Source organism: Pan paniscus, chromosome 8 (assembly GCF_029289425.2).
Source record: "Pan paniscus chromosome 8, NHGRI_mPanPan1-v2.0_pri, whole genome shotgun sequence".
Taxonomy (NCBI): Eukaryota; Metazoa; Chordata; class Mammalia; order Primates; family Hominidae; genus Pan; species Pan paniscus.
Window position 1 is genome coordinate 121991001 of NC_073257.2, and position 18035 is coordinate 122009035.

The window sequence follows — 18035 nt, forward strand, 5'->3', positions numbered from 1 at the left end:
CGCCATTGCACTCTAGCCTGGGCAACAAGAGCGAAACTCCGTCTCAAAAAAAAAAAAAAAAAAAAAAATTGTAATTTACCACAGTGTTGCAGAGAGTGATTAGAACTCAACTCTTATTTATTTGCTTTCAGAGTTTATGGAGCTAAGGAATTTCCATAGAAATCATAAAATAGAAATTATTTTAGTATGTCTCAGTGAAAACTTTTGCCATTGAGTCACTCTGTATTCAAAGTTGTGCCCCATTCACATGGGAACTCTTTCTTTTTTTTTTTGAGGTGGAGTTTCGCTCTTGTTGCCCAGGCTGGAGTGCAATGGCATGATCTCGGCTCACCACATCCTCCTCCTCCCGAGTTCAAGCTATTCTCCTGCCTCAGCCTCCTGAGTAGCTGGGATTACAGGCATGCACCACCACGCTGGGCTAATTTTGTATTTTTAGTAAAGACGAGGATTCTCCATGTTGGTCAAGCTGGTCTCCAACTCCCCACCTCAGGTGATCCACCCGCCTTGGCCTCCCAAAGTGCTGAGATTATAGGCGTGAGCCACCACGCCTGGCCAGGGACTCTGTCTTAGCTAAGCAAGGAGTGGGTCACCTTTTTTTTTTACAATGGTTTCTTGGTGCTTGAGTTGTATATTAATAAGAGGAGTTTTATCTGTGCCTGTCTAGTGTAGATATAATAATATCTCATTTTCTTTGACATGAAGAATGCCTAGTGGTTTTCCCCCCTAAAAGCAGGCATCTTGCTGCTTCTTGCAGTGCTTTGATTTTATTATTTTGTGTTTTATATTTGTTTTTAAATAGTACAGGTAAAAGCTATTCAGAAAAGGGATGGGGGAAAGATTGATTGTATTGGAACAAGTTACTTTTGGGCCATTCAGTCTTGCTTGCTCAGTCTTTATTTTTGTGTATTACAGGCCTTTCGGGAAGACTTGGAATGCCTTATTCAAGAACAGATGAAGAAAGGCCACAACCCAACTGGATTACTAGCATTACAGCAGATTGCAGATTACATCATGGCCAATTCTTTCTCGGGTTTTTCTTCACCTCCTCTCAGTATGTCAGTTTTGGAGAGTTTTAAACATTATAATTTTACTTCCACTTTGGACCACTATACATCTCTAGCAGCATATTCTGCTCAGGTTCAGTCCTTCAGTTTATAACATCTAATACTTAGAGTAACATAGTGTTAGAACCTCCTACCTTTTCATATCAACCAGGCATTTACTACACTTTGTACAGATTATAAGATGATATAAGACATGATTCTGGGCTGGGACTTGTGGCATGTGTCAGTAGTCCCAGCCACATGGGAGGCTGAGGTGGGAGAAATGCTTGAGCCCAGGAGTTCGAGACCAGCCTAGCAACAAAGTGAAAACCTTCTCTCTATTTTTGTTTTTTTGTTGTTGTTTGTTTTTTCTTTTGAGACAGGAGTCTTGCTCTGTCGCCGAGGCTGGAGTACAGTGGCCCGATCTCGGCTCACTGCAACCTCCACCTCGCAGGTTCAAGCGATTCTCCTGCCTCGGCCTCCTGAGTAGCTGGTATTACAGGTGTGCGCCACCACGCCTGGCTAATTTTTTGTATTTTTAGTAGAGACGGGGTTTCACCATGTTGGTCAGGCTGGTCTTGAACTCCTGACCTCACGATCTACCCACCTTGGCCTCCCAAAGTGCTGGGATTACAGGCCTGAGCCACTGCACCAGGCCCACCCTGTCTCTATTTTCTAAAATAATAAATCTGATTTTAATGTGGCTGGATATAAATCATATCACAGTTGCATTTGGAAGTTTGAGTTTTATTCCTAACTTTGATGGGAAGCCATTTTAAGCAGAAAGATGATTTTAAAAGACCACTATATTTTCTGTGTGAAGAATGAACTGGGAGATTTCATAGTATTATTAACAAAAATAGAATAGTTGGGGATCTGGTTTGGCTTGGGAAATGGAGGAAGTTCAACTTTGAGCATGCTCCATTTGCATTGCCAAGACATTGCAGCAATTGGAAGTGCAGTCAGAGAGCTTAGGAGAAACGCTTGGCAGATGGACATAGAGAAGTAGTACTCAAAGCTGTGGACATTGATTAAATAATCATACAGGAGTATGGGCTGACAAAAGATTCCAAAGAGAAAACCTCAAAAGCTCAAAGAGGAAGACTAGTCAGGGAAAACAGAAATAGTAAAAGAAGCTGCCCTGGAAGTGTCCTGGATTCCATGGCGGGAACAAGGAGCTACAGGAGACCTGGGCCTGCTGGCTGGAATGTACAAAGGCATGGCAGGAGGAAAGCCATGTGCCACTGTTTGGAGATCAGGAAATAGCAACCAGTTGCCTGAAATACTTAGGCAGTGAAGTGAAAAGCAGAAGTTAAAGTTGGAAGGTTACGGGGAGAATAGAAGACAGGTTAATGGTTGACTCTAAAATTTTGTCAGAAATTATGCTATTTTTTGTGGCTTATGTAGTAAAACTATTCAGATTACTTCAAAACATCTCAAAATTAAAAGGTTTTCCATTGAAATATTCTCTTTAAAAGTTCTTGCTCATATTCTCAGGTAAAAAGCAGTGCTTTAGAAAACTCAATGGCTTTATGCATAATGAATTTACAAAGAAAGGGGCTACAGTCGAGTACAAGAATGAGGCTTATTGCAGGGATCCATGCATGAGTTAAAGGCTGAACTCAAAAGAGTGGACAACGAGGGACCTTATGAAGAAAACAGTCATGAAATGTGGTGACAAATTATATATGGTTACCCAGGAGAGGTTAAGGAGGTAGAGGTTACTGAAACCCAGAGTTTGAGCCTATAGGAATGGTAATATCAATATTAGAAGCAAAGTAAGGAGAAGAGAGAAGGTAAGAAAAACCAGGAGAGAGAAGATAAAATCACCTTTAGACCCTTTTAATTTTCATGTTATTGCATTGTAGGCACTTGGAAATAGCAGGCTAGGCTGGGCACAGTGGCTCATGTCTGTAATCCTAGCACTTTGGGAGGCCAAGGCAGGAGGATCACTGGAGGCCAGGAGTTCAAGACCAGCCTGGGCAACATAGTAAGACCCCATCTCCACTAAAAAAATTAAAAAATTAGCCAGGTGTGGCAGCATGCCCTGTAGTCCTAGCTACTCAGGAGGCTGAGGTGGAAGGATTGCCTGAGCCTAGGAGTTCGAGGCTGCAGTGAGCCATGATCACACCACTGCATTGCAGCCTGGGTGACAGAGTGATACCCCTGCCTCTAAAAAAAAAAAAAAAGGGTGGGGCCAGTTGCAGTGGCTCAGGCCTATAATCCCAGCACTCTGGGAGGCCAAGGCAGGTGGATCATCTGATGTCAGGAGTTCAAGACCACCCTGACCAACAAGGAAAAAACCTGTCTCTACTAAAATACAAAATTAGCTGGGCCTGGTGGCACATGCCTGTAATCCCAGCTTCTCAGGAGGCTGAGGCAGGAGAATCGCTTTGAACCTGGGAGGTGGATGTTGCAGTGAGCCGAGATCGTGCCATTGCACTCGACCCTGGGCAACAAGAGTGAAACTCCGTCTCAAAAAAAAACAAAACAAGCAGGCTGGAAAATGGGGAGGAGGACCTGATCAGAACTAAAGACCAGGGAGTGAGTCGTCTACACAAAAATAACAATAGGGAGGCTCAAGAGTCTATAATGTTTTTGTAGGGAAAAGTAAAACGAGAAAGAACATAGTGGAGGACTGAGCTTTGGGGAAGAGCCAAAGCTGGGCAAAGGGAACAGATGAACTTGTTAAAGGAGAAAAGCATGTAGACAAGGAATAAGAGATCTAGGATAGTATCACATGGGCCTCGAGAAGAGTTCTAGGAATGAGGCAGTGTAAATCGTGTCAAGCTGTAAAGAGGTCAAGGAGAATGAAGACTGAGCAAAAGTTGAACTTGGTAACAGCTGAACTTGGCAATTAGATCATTAGAGACCTTCAAGACCTTCAATAGGGCAGAAATCATACTACTATTTGCATGCATTATTTTCCATCTCAAATGTTTTTTGTGTTTGAATAAAAGTCAAGAGAGATAATAGAAAAGTAGCTTTCTGTTGAGGTCTTTTCATCATAAAACTAGCAGTAACCTCAGTATTTAACACTTTTACCCTCGGAGATATGTGTAACCATTTTTCCCCAGTGGTGTGAGCCTTTGATATAGTCACTCCTTAGCAAGCACTACGTGAAGCAACTTTTACTAAGCAATCAAAGATAGCTGATACTTATTTTTACTCTCAGTGTACCTCTCTGAAGGAGAATAAGCTAATAAAATATTATATGGGCTGATAAATTTCAGATTATTATATACAAGGCTGGGATACACCCAGACGCAGGCTACTTCCTGGCAACTAATTTCCAGGTAAGGGATTGCATGACTCGTATCTCTCTCCACATTTTTTGCTCTTTTAGGTCTTGGCATGGTCACACCTATCAATGACCTTCCTGGTGCAGATACATCCTCATATGTGAAGGGAGAAAAACTTACTCGCTGTAAACTTGCCAGCCTGTACAGACTTGTAGACTTGTTTGGATGGGCACACCTGGCAAATACCTATATCTCAGTGAGTTCTTCAGCTTTCAATTCCTTTTTTAAAAAATTCCAGCTAGAAGGCAACTATACTCTTCTTACCTTTACCTGGAAGTCCAGTTTTCAGACTTATTCTCTAAACCTAGTATGCTAGATCACAACCAAATACTGATTTAAACCTTACACCCAAGGGAGAGGCTCCAATTCCCCCACCTTTCTTCTCCCCTTACTATCTATGTTGTTCCAAGTTCCTTTGGTTCAGACCAACTGTAGAATCTATCCAGGAAGAAATCCTTCTGGCAAAATTGTCCCTCTCCATGATAATTATGTCTGAGCATCAGTGGCTTTAAAAAGCATTTGAGGCAAGGAAGATAGAGGAGGTCAGGGAAGTTTCCTCCCTGGTCTTTATTTTTTAAATATATTCTTTCCATTCACCATCATATTTTTATTTTGCCACACTTGGAAAAAGATGCTATTTGGAAACAAAAGAGGATTAAAATATTGTACAATGGAAATGGTACAGATGCAGTCCATCAAGAATCTTTCTTCCTTTCCACCTTCCATCTTTATTTTAATTCCTTCCTAGGAAGAGATTTTGTTCTCTTTCCTTTGCCCATTTTGCCTTAACTTCCAAGTTATAAATTAAGGTTATAATTATTACCACATTGGCTTGAATAATATTAGCATTTATTTTTCATGAACATAGCTGACCCTAAATAACCTTAGAGCCCCAAAATAACACTTTTAGGTAAGTCCAGTAAATAAGAAACTAAAGTCAGAATTTTTTAGCAAGTACTTGAGGGAAACTTTAGGAAAGTTTCATGTTGTAGACCTTTAATTTTTGCTTTGTTGGTTTTTTTTTTCCTGATCTCTTACAATTATTCATTGTAAATATATTTGTAGTCATGTTTCCACTGCAAAATATGAACCACTTCATAGTAATTCCCTGTTGTTTTTTTTTCCAGGTAAGAATAAGTAAGGAGCAAGACCACATTATAATAATTCCCAGAGGCCTATCTTTTTCTGAAGCTACAGCCTCCAATTTGGTATAATTTTCCATTCCTGTGTTGCTTTTTCTGAGCTTTCTTTGGCTTTTCTGACAGTTTTTAGCTTTTAGCACAGGACAGAATAAGAAGGTATGGATGGAAAAACATTTACTAGTGAACAGTGAAGGGAATTTGAACTATGTTGTTTTAGAGAAAAGCTTTAGAGAATAGCGTAATTGAAGAGACTAATAAATGAGTTGGTCTTATCAGTTAACTTGTCTATGTTTTGAAGGGAATCGTGATTTTTTTTTTTTAACCACCCTATACACTCAGAAATTTGTCTTAAAAAAAACACACACGGCCAGGTGCAGTGGCTCACACCTGTAATCCAAGCACTTTGGGAGGCTGAGGCAAGTGGATCACAAGGTCAGGAGTTGAAGACCAGCCTGACCAACATGGTGAAACCCCATCTCTACTAAAGATAACAAAAAATTAGCTGGGCGTGGTGGCGCACACCTGTAATCCCGGCTACTCGGGAGGCTGAGGCAGGAGAATCGCTTGAACCCATAAGGTAGAGGTTGCAGTGAGCCAAGATCGCACCATTGCACTCCAGCCTGGCCTACAGGGCGAGACTCTGTCTTCAATACACACACACACACACACACACACACACACACACACACACACACACACACAATGTTCATAGCTAGATTTAAACAAAGTTCAGCTGGTATGACTATAGGATCTGATCTTAGTATTTTATCTTTTCCATGACTACTCCTAGCCACTGTCATCAGCTTACAGAGTGACAGGAGCTACCTTGGTTCTGGGTGCTTGCTGCAATGTTAGCAAATAGAAGTTTTCTAGCCAATTCTATACATGCCAGACTTGTTCAGACCTCCGATGAAGAGCTTAAGTTTCTCCTTTTCTTGGAAACTGTACTTCTTGCCAAGTACCAAGTTTTGTTGCACCTGTTTTATAAATAAAGTTTTATGGGAACAAAGCTATACCTGTTAACTTACAGATTGTTTATGGCTGCTTTTGTACTGCAGCTGCAGATTTGAGTAATTGCAGCAGAGGCCCACAAAGTCCAAAATATTTGCTATCTGACCTTTTACAAAAAGGTTTGCTATCCCCTGGTTTAGCTTGTGAAACACAAACTTTGATACGTATATACCAGTTAAATATGTCCTTCTGATTTTTTCCAGGTGAAAGTCAATATAATAGGAGAAGTGGTTGACCAGGGAAGTACCAATTTGAAAATTGACCATACAGGATTCAGTCCCCATGCTGCAATCTATTCAACACGTCCTGATGTTAAGTGTGTGATACACATCCATACCCTTGCAACAGCAGCTGTAAGTCAATGAAAGGCCAAAACTGACAGGACGCTGGAAGATGTATTATTTTTGTGGCTTTCTCAACAGGATGCTTTACTATCTGCTTTTCAAAATCATATTTGATACAATAATCTGCATACCCAGAAAGCAAAAGGCGTTTGGGACCAAATGCTACCATTCTAGGAAACAACTGGAGAAATAACATTTGGATTCTAAAACTAACCAGTTTGAAAATTGGGTCATTGAGTTTTTTGGAGCAAAGCTTCTTTCATAATATTTGACACAGCATATAAGTTGAGTTGTATTCCCTAAGTCCTTTTTGTGTGTGTGTGGAAGAAACAAAATGGGAAGTGAATAAAGTGGGAAGTGGGCTGCAATGGTGAAACACAGTGAATAGGCCAGTGTTTTCCTGAGCTGTCCAAACAATCAGGTTCCTATGAAAATGTATTTAGTAACCAAATGTGTTATCTTGGTATGGGCCAAACCAAATAGGTATCCTCCATGAAATGTGGGATCCTTCCAATTTCTCAAGAGTCTCTTCTTCTGGGAGATGTTGCCTATTATGACTACCAAGGGTCACTGGAAGAACAGGAGGAGAGAATTCAACTGCAGAAGGTTCTGGGACCAAGTTGTAAGGTATGTAGTAGAGTTTGTCTAAGGAGCTATTTTTGTTGCTGCTGCTGTTGATGAAAACAGTGTGAGCTATGCCAGTTATTTCAAGTGATTGCTGTGGGCATTCTATTTTAGGTGCTGGTACTCAGGAATCATGGTGTGGTTGCACTTGGAGAAACATTAGAGGAGGCTTTTCATTATATTTTTAATGTGCAACTAGCCTGTGAGATTCAGGTAGGAAACATTATTCCCCTTTTTTAATTGCTTTGTTATTTGCTCGTTTAGTTGGATTTTGTGTACTTATTTGCAAATACATATTAGTTAGTGGCTTTTTGTCTTTTAAGAGAAGTTCTGCTCTACTTATGTAGGCAGGGTTTTCAACTCAGTTATCTCTTGAATTGAAAATAGGAGTAAAGGAAATTAAAATTTTCTCACACACAATCTAAGGGCCTCATAAACATCATTTTCCCTACAATCCTGCTTTTTAAGTTAGTACAATTGCATATTTCTGTTTTCACCCTGTAGTGCTGGTACTAATTAAGAAAGAAAAACAGCTGCAAATCAAGAATCAAATGTGTTGTGGTCACTTTTGTAAAAAGTTTGACTAGGTCCAGAAGTTATATGAAATTGCAGTTTTCAACAATTCCACAGCCTCATTATGATGAGAGGTTGGATATTTATTAATCATTTTTTTCATCAGAGATGTTGAATGTATTTAAAGGCCCTAATTTTCTTTCTTTTTTTTTTTTTAATTATACTTTAAGTTTTAGGGTACATGTGCACATTGTGCAGGTTAGTTACATATGTATACATGTGCCATGCCGGTGCGCTGCACCCACCAACTCGTCATCTAGCATTAGGTATATCTCCCAATGCTATCCCTCCCCCCTCCCCCTACCCCACCACAGTCCCCAGAGTGTGATATTCCCCTTCCTGTGTCCATGTGATCTCATTGTTCAATTCCCACCTATGAGTGAGAATATGCGGTGTTTGGTTTTTTGTTCTTGCGATAGTTTACTGAGAATGATGATTTCCAATTTCATCCATGTCCCTACAAAGGACATGAACTCATCATTTTTTATGGCTGCATAGTATTCTATGGTGTATATGTGCCACATTTTCTTAATCCAGTCTATCATTGTTGGACATTTGGGTTGGTTCCAAGTCTTTGCTATTGTGAATAATGCCGCAATAAACATATGTGTGCATGTGTCTTTATAGCAGCATGATTTATAATCCTTTGGGTATATACCCAGTAATGTGATGGCTGGGTCAAATGGTATTTCTAGTTCAAGATCCCTGAGGAATCGCCACACTGACTTCCACAATGGTTGAACTAGAGAGCCCGCATCGCCAAGTCAATCCTAAGCCAAAAGAACAAAGCTGGAGGCATCACACTACCTGACTTCAAACTATACTACAAGGCTGCAGTAACCAAAACAGCATGGTACTGGTACCAAAACAGAGATATAGATCAATGGAACAGAACAGAGCCCTCAGAAATAACGCCACATACCTACAACTATCTGATCTTTGACAAACCTGAGAAAAACAAGCAATGGGGAAAGGATTCCCTATTTAATAAATGGTGCTGGGAAAACTGGCTAGCCATATGTAGAAAGCTGAAACTGGATCCCTTCCTTACACCTTATACAAAAATCAATTCAAGATGGATTAAAGATTTAAACGTTAGACCTAAAACCATAAAAACCTTAGAAGAAAACCTAGGCATTACCATTCAGGACATAGGCATGGGCAAGGACTTCATGTCCAAAACACCAAAAGCAATGGCAACAAAAGACAAAATTGACAAATGGGATCTAATTAAACTAAAGGCCCTAATTTTCTCTTTAAATCAAGCAGATTTGGCCAGGCACGGTAGCTCATGCCTGTAATCCCAGCACTTTGGGAGGCTGAGGTGGGTAGATCACCTGAGGTCAGGAGTTCGAGACCAGCCTGACCAACATGGAGAAACCCCGTCTGTACTAAAAATACAAAATTAACAGGGCGTGGTGTCATGTGCCTGTAATCCCAGCTACTCGGGAGGCTGAGGCGGGAGAATCGCTTGAACCCGGGAGGCGAAGGTTGCAGTGAGCCGAGATCGTGCCATTGCACTCCAGCCTGGGCAACAAGAGTGAAACTCAGTCTCAATAAATAAATAAATAAATAAATAAATAAATAAAGCGGATTCTCATGAAGCAAATGGTAATAATCTTAATTTATTGGAAGGGCCACAAGAAAGGGGGAAAAGAACAACTAAAAAAAAACTTTTTCTACCAACATTAACTTGTCCTAACAATCAACTTATTTTTGCTTTAATGGTTCCTCCTCTTCTCAAATGGGGCTATGAAAAACTTAATTAAATTAAGATAATGAGCTGATGGCTTCTGCCTAAATATCTTTAAATTCAGAGTACAGTGTTTTTGTATTTCCTTAAAATTATAGCTTTTAGCAAAAGTGTTAACTGGATAACCCTGGGAAAACTTCAAGAAAAGAAATTTAAAATTTGGCAGCAGAATTCCGTGGCTTAAAATATGTTAAGAGGTATGGCTCTAATGTGTTTTCCATCAGGGAGGATCAGAGTCTTGGAAGGTTTCTTTTTCAGATAGGTGGAAAAGATACTTCAGCTGTCTGCTGGCACAAGAGTGTCATCTTGTCTTTGTTGTTAGTAGCCTGAGCAAGTATTATAGATATTTGCCAAATTGAAATTGTGCCTTTTTGAAAGTAAAATACTTATTACAGTCTTTATAGTTTTGTATCTCTGTATATTTTACCATTGATTACAGGTGCAGGCCCTAGCAGGTGCAGGTGGAGTAGACAATCTCCATGTACTGGACTTTCAGAAGTATAAAGCTTTCACTTACACTGTAGCAGCATCTGGTGGAGGAGGTGTGAATATGGGTTCCCATCAAAAATGGAAGGTTGGCGAAATTGAGTTTGAAGGGCTTATGAGGACTCTGGACAACTTGGTAGGTTGCAAAATTGAAGTAAAACTTGGATTTAATGTCTTCAGATTCAAGAGCAGATGCTTCCATTTTTGTAGAACATGCTCCATACTCTTCCAGAAGCTGAGTTTGGCCCTAGGAAAGCATTTCAGTGTGATTTAACCACACCTTTGAGAATTAAACGGAACTTACAAATGTCGTTTTTTTTTTTTAAGATTACAATATATTGTTATTAACTGTAGTCACCATAGTACAATATATCTCTTGAACTTTTTCCTCCTAACTGAAATTTTGTATCCTTTGATCAACATCTCCCCACCCCCACCTCCTTGTAACCACTATTCTACTCTACTTTTATGAGTTCAACTTTTTTTTTTTTCTTGGAGGCAGGATCTTGCTTGGAGTGCCGTGACACAATCAGGGCTCACTTGCAGTCTCAACCTGCTGGGCTCAAACCATTCTTCCACCTCAGCCTCCTGTGTATCTGGGACATAGGTGTGTGCCACCATGCCTGGCTAATTTTTTTTTTTTTTTTACTTTTTGTAGAGATAGGGTTTCTCCATGTTGCCCAGGCTGGTCTTGAATTCCTGGGCTCAAGCAGTCCTCCCACCTCAGCCTCCCAAAGTGCTGGGATTACTGGCGTGAGCTGCCATGCCCAACAAGTTCAACTTTTTAAGACTGTGTATAAGTGAGATCATGGGGTATTTGTCTTTCTGTGCCTGGTTTATTTTATTTAATACAATGTCCTCTAGGTTCATCCATGTTGTCACATTTGACAGAATTTCTTTTTTAAAGCTGAATAGTGTTCCATTATGTTGTATATACCACATTTATATCCCATCCATCAATGGACACTTAGGATGATTCCATATCTTGGCTATTGTGAATAATGGTGTACCTAACATGAGAGTACAGATAACCTCTTTGACATACTGAGTACATTCCCTTTGGATATATATCCGGTAGTGAGACTGCTGGGTGATATGGTAGTTTTATTTTTAATTGTATGAGGAACCTCCATACTGTTTTCCACAATGGCTATACTAATTTACATTGCTACCAACAGTGTGCAAAGGGTCCCTTTCTCCCTACATTCTAACACTTGTTGTCTTTCATCTTTTTTATAATAGCGATTCTAACAGATAGGACATGACATCTCGTGCTTTAATTTGCATTTTCTTGATTAGTGATGTTTTAATACACTTGTTGACCATTTGTATGTCTTCTTTTGAGAAATGTTTATTCAGATCCTTTGCCTATTTTTTAATTGGGTTCTTCTCTTGTTATTTTTTGAGTGCCCTATATATTTTGGATAGTAACCCCTTAAAAGATGTATAGTTTGGCAAATGTTATTTTAGATTTTACCCTCTTCTGTGAAGGCTCAGAAGGCTGACTGCCTTCAGACCCAGGAACAGAGACTTAAATGAGCACTGAGATTTGCTTCCCCAAAACAGTTTTATAGATAGAAAAGCACTTCTGGTCAGCAACTTAGAACTGTTCCTTTGTCGGGAACAGTTGTGTGAGTGGAAATTGCAATATCAGCTGTTATCAGCTCTAACTAGGTCTTGAAATTTGCATAATTTCAACTCCAGTGTTACATGAAAGTTATGTGGTGTTTGGAAGGATGCCTTTTTCTTTGTTTTTTAGCAAAGGAGTCTTTTAAATCATTTGTATACAAAAGGAATTAGGATCCAAATGCTGTTACTGATACAGGTTTGATGCTTCAAATGTGGCTTTTCCCTCCCTTAGGGGTATAGAACAGGCTATGCTTACAGGCATCCTCTCATTCGAGAGAAGCCTAGGCACAAGAGTGATGTGGAAATCCCAGCAACTGTGACTGCTTTTTCCTTTGAAGACGATACAGTGCCACTCTCTCCTCTCAAATACATGGCACAGAGGCAACAGCGTGAAAAAACAAGATGGCTGAACTCACCAAATACTTACATGAAAGTGAATGTGCCTGAGGAGTCTCGGAACGGAGAAACCAGTCCCCGAACCAAAATCACGGTATGCCAGTATTTTACGTAGTTTGCCTTTACTAAATATTTTGCCTAGTTACTCAAGAATTGAATGTTCTATATTGAAAATATTTGGAAAGTAAAATAATATTAAAAATATTACTGTCACTTATCTGGCTTTAACTTTGTGCAAGACACTCTTCTAAGTGCCATACACGAATTTTCTCATTTAACTCTCCTAATATGAATGATGCTGTTTTTCTATTTTATAGATGAGAAAACCAAGGCAAGAAGGGTTAATTAATCATGTTTTAATGGTAAACTCGGGATTTGCATGAAGACAGTCTGACTCTTGAGCCCAGTTCTTGTCCACTACATGATACTGCTTTGTAGTTTCTATTAAACTACACCAGTAGTTTAATTCACCAGTGAATTAAAACTGTAAAAGTTATCAACTCCTAATTGTACCAAAGCTGCATGAATCACTGCACATAGCTACCCTTAGGCAAGATCTTGTAGGTAGAGAAATGGGTTATTTTATCTTTTTCAGAATTTTGCATTAGATTTGGTTTGGTTTGGTTTTGGAGTGCATACCACCAAACATTCTCTAGGTCAGTCTTGTCCAGTCCATGGCCCAGGATGGCTTTGGATGCAGCTCAACACAAATTTGTAAACTTTATTAAAACATTATGAGAATTTTTTGTGATTTTTTAAAGCTAATCAGCTATCGTTAGTGTTGGTGTATTTTATATGTGGCCCAAGACAGTTCTTCCAATGTGGCCCAGGGAAGTCAAAAGATTGGACACCACAGCTCTAGATATTCAGAATTAGTTCATCTTATATAAACTAATGGCATTCAATATGAAAATACCTAGGCATCAAAATGTCTTTTCTGTAGTCTATAAGATTTCTTGCCTCCCAGTAAAAGAACATAATTAAACTCATTGGTTTCTCAGAATTCATTTTGTTTACAGAGATTGATGGTCAGCCATCATTAATCTTGATCGAGATTCGCTTTCTTTAAGGATTATAATATGGGGTAAATGAGAATAATTATGTAAGCTCCTTCCAACCCCGTGGTTCTATTTTGCTATTATATACCAGATTATCCCCATTATAAAATGCTGATTAGGGCTTGGCCTTTTCTGTCAGCCAAAAATAAAAAGTGAAGTCTGATAAACTAAAATCTTAAGATATTTCTTAAGTTTTTTTTTTTTTTGATTACTCCTTTGCCATCTTCATCTGACTGCTGTCTTCAGTGCAGAAGACAAAACACTGAATGTGAGTGAATGTGAGATCATGCTCTCTGTGCTTGAAGTAGTTTCAGCATCATATTTTCACTTGACACAAGGAGAAAGTTTAATTAGCAGTATAATTGAATATTTGTGTGAATCGTAATGGCATTTATTTTTTAAGTAAATGTTGATTTTGAGCCTTTTCTAACTAGTATGAGTTGAAACTAATTCACCACTAAGGTACTGCTTAGTGAAATTATTTAAACATTGGCAATGCCCCTCTTGAGACTATAAGCAGTTATCTAACAATCTACTAATATTTTCTTAACACAAAGCTTCATTTTAGAAAATTTTTGATTCTTTAGTGGATGAAAGCAGAAGACTCATCTAAAGTTAGTGGTGGAACACCTATCAAAATTGAAGATCCAAATCAGTTTGTTCCTTTAAACACAAACCCGAATGAGGTACTAGAAAAGAGAAATAAGGTAAGACATGGTCTTCTATAGCCAGGGGAGACATTTTAATTGCTTTATGTTTAAATCACCAGTGGTTGAATCTGGTTAATGCCAAACTTAGAAGTTTGAATACAGAAGAATTTGGAATTTAATTCAGTATAATTTTAGCTTATATTGAATGCCTCCAGCTCTGTGCTAGTAATTGGTGAACAGGCTACGTGGGGAAGATGTATTGAACATTTTTCTGCGTTAGAGAACCCTGCTATTAGGGGAAAATGCAGTTCTCTAACAACCTAAGACGAAAGGAAATAACTTGCCAGGAAGAGCAGAGGAGACTAATATGAGTTGTTAGGATGGTAAAAGAGGTCTTTATGGAGGTGGGAATTGAAGAGACTCTCACTCTGGAAATGTCAAATAGTAAGCTTTTATGAAAAGATAAAGCAAAGGTCATCTGCATAGTTGCCCTCAAGAACTTTGTATTGAATTGTTTTTCAATTCAGATTCGGGAACAAAATCGATATGACTTGAAAACAGCAGGACCACAATCTCAGTTGCTTGCTGGAATTGTTGTGGATAAGCCACCTTCTGTAAGTTTATGAAGTAGTATGATCTTTGTTTTTTATTTACCACATTAATTTCATTGATTTTTAAATATGAATATTTATTTTTACTAAGGTTAATATAAGCACAAGTTAAAAAGTCAACTCACAAGATTTAAAATGTCACCCACAATTCCCAGTTTCCAGGTGCAGCAACTTTCTGTTCTTTTCATTGCTTCTAATGTTTACTTTGATGTTTCTGGTTAGTTAGTTGAGATGAGGTCTCACTCTGTTGCCCAGGATAGTCGTGAACACCTGACCTCAGGTGATCCTCCAGCCTGGACCTCCTGAAGTATTGGGATTACAGGTATAAACCACTGCTCCTCGTCCTCCTTTGATGTTTCTAAAGAGCATCTTCTGCTTTTTCTTGGTCTATCAGTTTTAGACCTTGACTATTTTTCATCAAATCTGTGTTATCCGTTATAAGAAGTACCATTGTTTTATATGTCACTAAAAGAGAAAAAACACTGCCAATTATAATTGTTCCCAATTTCAGAGATGGAAAAAGTTCATCTTAGAATTAATGAAATATTTTTGAAAGATGGGGATTTAGCCTGTTTATACAATGCTTCCCTTTTTCCCTCTCCCCATTCTCCCAGTAAGGATACATCACAGTTTTTGTTTTTTGTTTTTTTCTGTTAGATCAGCTTTTGTTATTTATATTACTACATGTTTGCTGCTAAGCCAGGTAGTATTTCCTTTCTTACATAAGTTACCCCTCCCTACTCTCACCTTGCCTTTTTTTTCATTGGCTTATTATTTGGGGTACATTGGCTTAGTTCTTCCCGAACTTTTTAAAAGAATTATAAAGTCCTGGCTGGGTGCAGTGGCTCACGCCTGTAATCCCAGCACTTTGGGAGGCCGAGGCAGGCAGATCACGAGGTCAAGAGATCAAGACCATCCTGGCCAACATGGTGAAACCCCATCTCTACTGAAAATACAAAAATTAGCTGTGCGTGGTGGCGTGCACCTGTAGTCCCAGCTACTCAGGAGGCTGAGGCAGGAGAATCACTCGAACCCGGGAGGCGGAGCTTGCAGTGAGCCAAGATCATGCCACTGTACTCCAGCCTGGTGACAGAGCGAGACTCTGTCTCAAAAAATAAGAATAACGTAAAATCTGTCCTAATATTATTTTCCATAGGGTGAAAGGCAACAGGTAATCTCTCTGTTCCAGCCCCCCTTCATTCTGATCCAAATCTAAATTGGTTGCTCTCAGGCCAGCTGCACAGGTTCATCTGGAGGATTCCTGTGCTGCTGATCTATATTGTATTCCATTTCCTGTATCTTGTGTCTTCTGCTTTCTTGATTTCCTCCTTTACTGTAGAACGCACCCTCTAATAGCTTTCCGAGAAAAGGATACATAGGTGGTAACAGTCTGAAATTCCTTTATTCTATCTTCAAATGTGCATATAATGGATATAGAATAGTTTAGAAATAATTTTCCCCTGAAATAAGAAAAGCATCATTCTGTTCCCTATTTTATTGTTGAAGTAGGAAGGCATTGGAATTCCTGAACCTTTGTTTAGGATTTTTTTTTTTTGCTTTTAGACCCTTTCTGCATCCCTGCTGTTCTGAGATTTTATGATTGTGTGCTGATCTCTTTTTAGTCTTTTTTCTAAGTAATTAGTAACCCTTTTCAATCTCCAGAGTCATATCCTTCTCTGAGATTTTATGATTGTGTGCTGATCTCTTTTTAGTCTTTTTTCTAAGTAATTAGTAACCCTTTTCAATCTCCAGAGTCATATCCTTCAGTTCTGGGAGTTTTTTAAAAGTGTTTCTTCAAGAGTGTTTTCTTCCCATTTCTTTTTCTGTCAGTATATTATGTTAGTTTGGATGTTGGGCCTCTTTGAGCCTCTGATTTTTTTCTTTTCTCTCCTACTTGCCATCTCTTTATCTTTGTATCCTACTTTCTGGGAGAATGTTTTCTAACCCTTTTAATTTTTTATTTTGATGTTAACTTTTTTTATTTATTTTATTTTATTTTATTTTTTTTGAGATGGAGTCTCGCACTGTTGCCCAGGCTAGAGTGCAGTGGCGCGATCTTGGCTCACTGCAAGCTCCGCCTTCCTGGGTGCACGCCATTCTCTGCCTCAGCCTCCCAAGTAGCTGGGACTACAGGCGCCTGTCACCGTGCCCAACTAATTTTTTTTGTATTTTTAGTAGAGACAGGGTTTCACCGTGTTAGCCAGGATGGTTTCAATCTCCTGACCTCGTGATCTGCCCGCCTCGGCCTCCCAAAGTGCTGGGATTACAGGTGTGAGCCACCACGCCCAGCCAACTTTTTTATTTTTAATAAGAGTTCTTATTCCCTGAATGTTCCTTTTTAATAACATCCTGATCTTTACACTTTCTCTTATTGCTCTAAGGGTATCAATTTTAAATTTTCTTCATTTGCCTTTGTTGTCTTTGTCTATTCTGAGTTGTTCCGTATGTCTGTTTATATGGAAGAATGAGACATTAAAGCATATCAGAAGCTCTGGGTATACACAGAGCTCGGGGATTGGTGGGCTTCACTGTAGGGTGATTGGATGTGGACCAGGTTGTTTCTCTGGGGAATCCCCAAACATTATTCTCTGTAATTCTTTTATCTGGGACTATTTAGTTTATCTGGAAAAGAACTCCAGTCTCCTGCCACTTTCCAACCATCATTCTAGGAGCCTGCAACTGTATTTTGTGTCCCCTAGTTAGTTTTTCTTTCTTTCTTTCTTTCTTTTTTTTTTTTTTGAGACGGAGTTTCGTTCTTGTTGCCCAGGCTGGAGCGCAATGGCGTGACCTCGGCTCACGGCAACCTCTGCCTCCCGGGTTCAAGCCATTCTCCTGCCTCAGCCTCCTGAGTAGCTGGGATTACAGGCATGCACCACCACGCTGGGCTAATTTTCTATTTTTAGTAAAGACGAGGATTCTCCATGTTGGTCAAGCTGGTCTCGAACTCTGGACCTCAGGTGATCTGCCCGCCTTGGCCTTCCAAAGTGCTGGGATTACAGGTGTGAGCCACCGCGCCCAGCCTAGTTTTTCTTTCTCAAGCCTCTGATCTTCTGCAGAGATGAGAGAGAGGGAAATGCTTGGCTCTGTGGAATAGGGAAGGGAACCTGGGAATCTGTTTCCTGTTCAGACTTTTAACATGTTCCTCTATTTTCACCTTTTCCTTACTACCACCTTCTATGGTACCTATTGCCTCTAGTTTCTGGGCCCTACCAGACCTCTTCAGGGCAAATAAGCATGCTTCTCATTTGCATCCTTTTTTTCAGGACTGAGGCTTCAACTTTCTCAGCTCTGCTACCTGCTGTTCCACTTGCATTCCATCTTCCAAAAATATGTTAACATTTCTCATCCTTTGTTGTTTCATCTCACATTCTTTTGTCCTTAAGGGTGTTTTGTTTTGTTTTTTTCTATTCCTT

The 18035-nt window shown here is 39.5% G+C and overlaps 1 protein-coding gene across 7 annotated transcripts in view; it reads left to right on the forward strand.

Annotated features, from left to right (window-relative positions):
* ADD3 (adducin 3) overlaps positions 1-18035 on the forward strand; it is a 129837-nt gene that overhangs the window by 106073 nt on the left and 5729 nt on the right. For all 7 annotated transcript variants that reach the window (XM_055093368.2, XM_003825566.7, XM_008950894.5 and 4 more), the window contains exons 3-12: positions 913-1051; positions 4390-4541; positions 5473-5553; positions 6702-6851; positions 7326-7469; positions 7581-7679; positions 10232-10414; positions 12140-12397; positions 13949-14068; positions 14539-14625. In XM_055093368.2, coding sequence (XP_054949343.1) covers positions 913-1051; positions 4390-4541; positions 5473-5553; positions 6702-6851; positions 7326-7469; positions 7581-7679; positions 10232-10414; positions 12140-12397; positions 13949-14068; positions 14539-14625 — 1413 coding nt within the window. The remainder of the gene's footprint in view (positions 1-912; positions 1052-4389; positions 4542-5472; positions 5554-6701; positions 6852-7325; positions 7470-7580; positions 7680-10231; positions 10415-12139; positions 12398-13948; positions 14069-14538; positions 14626-18035) is intronic.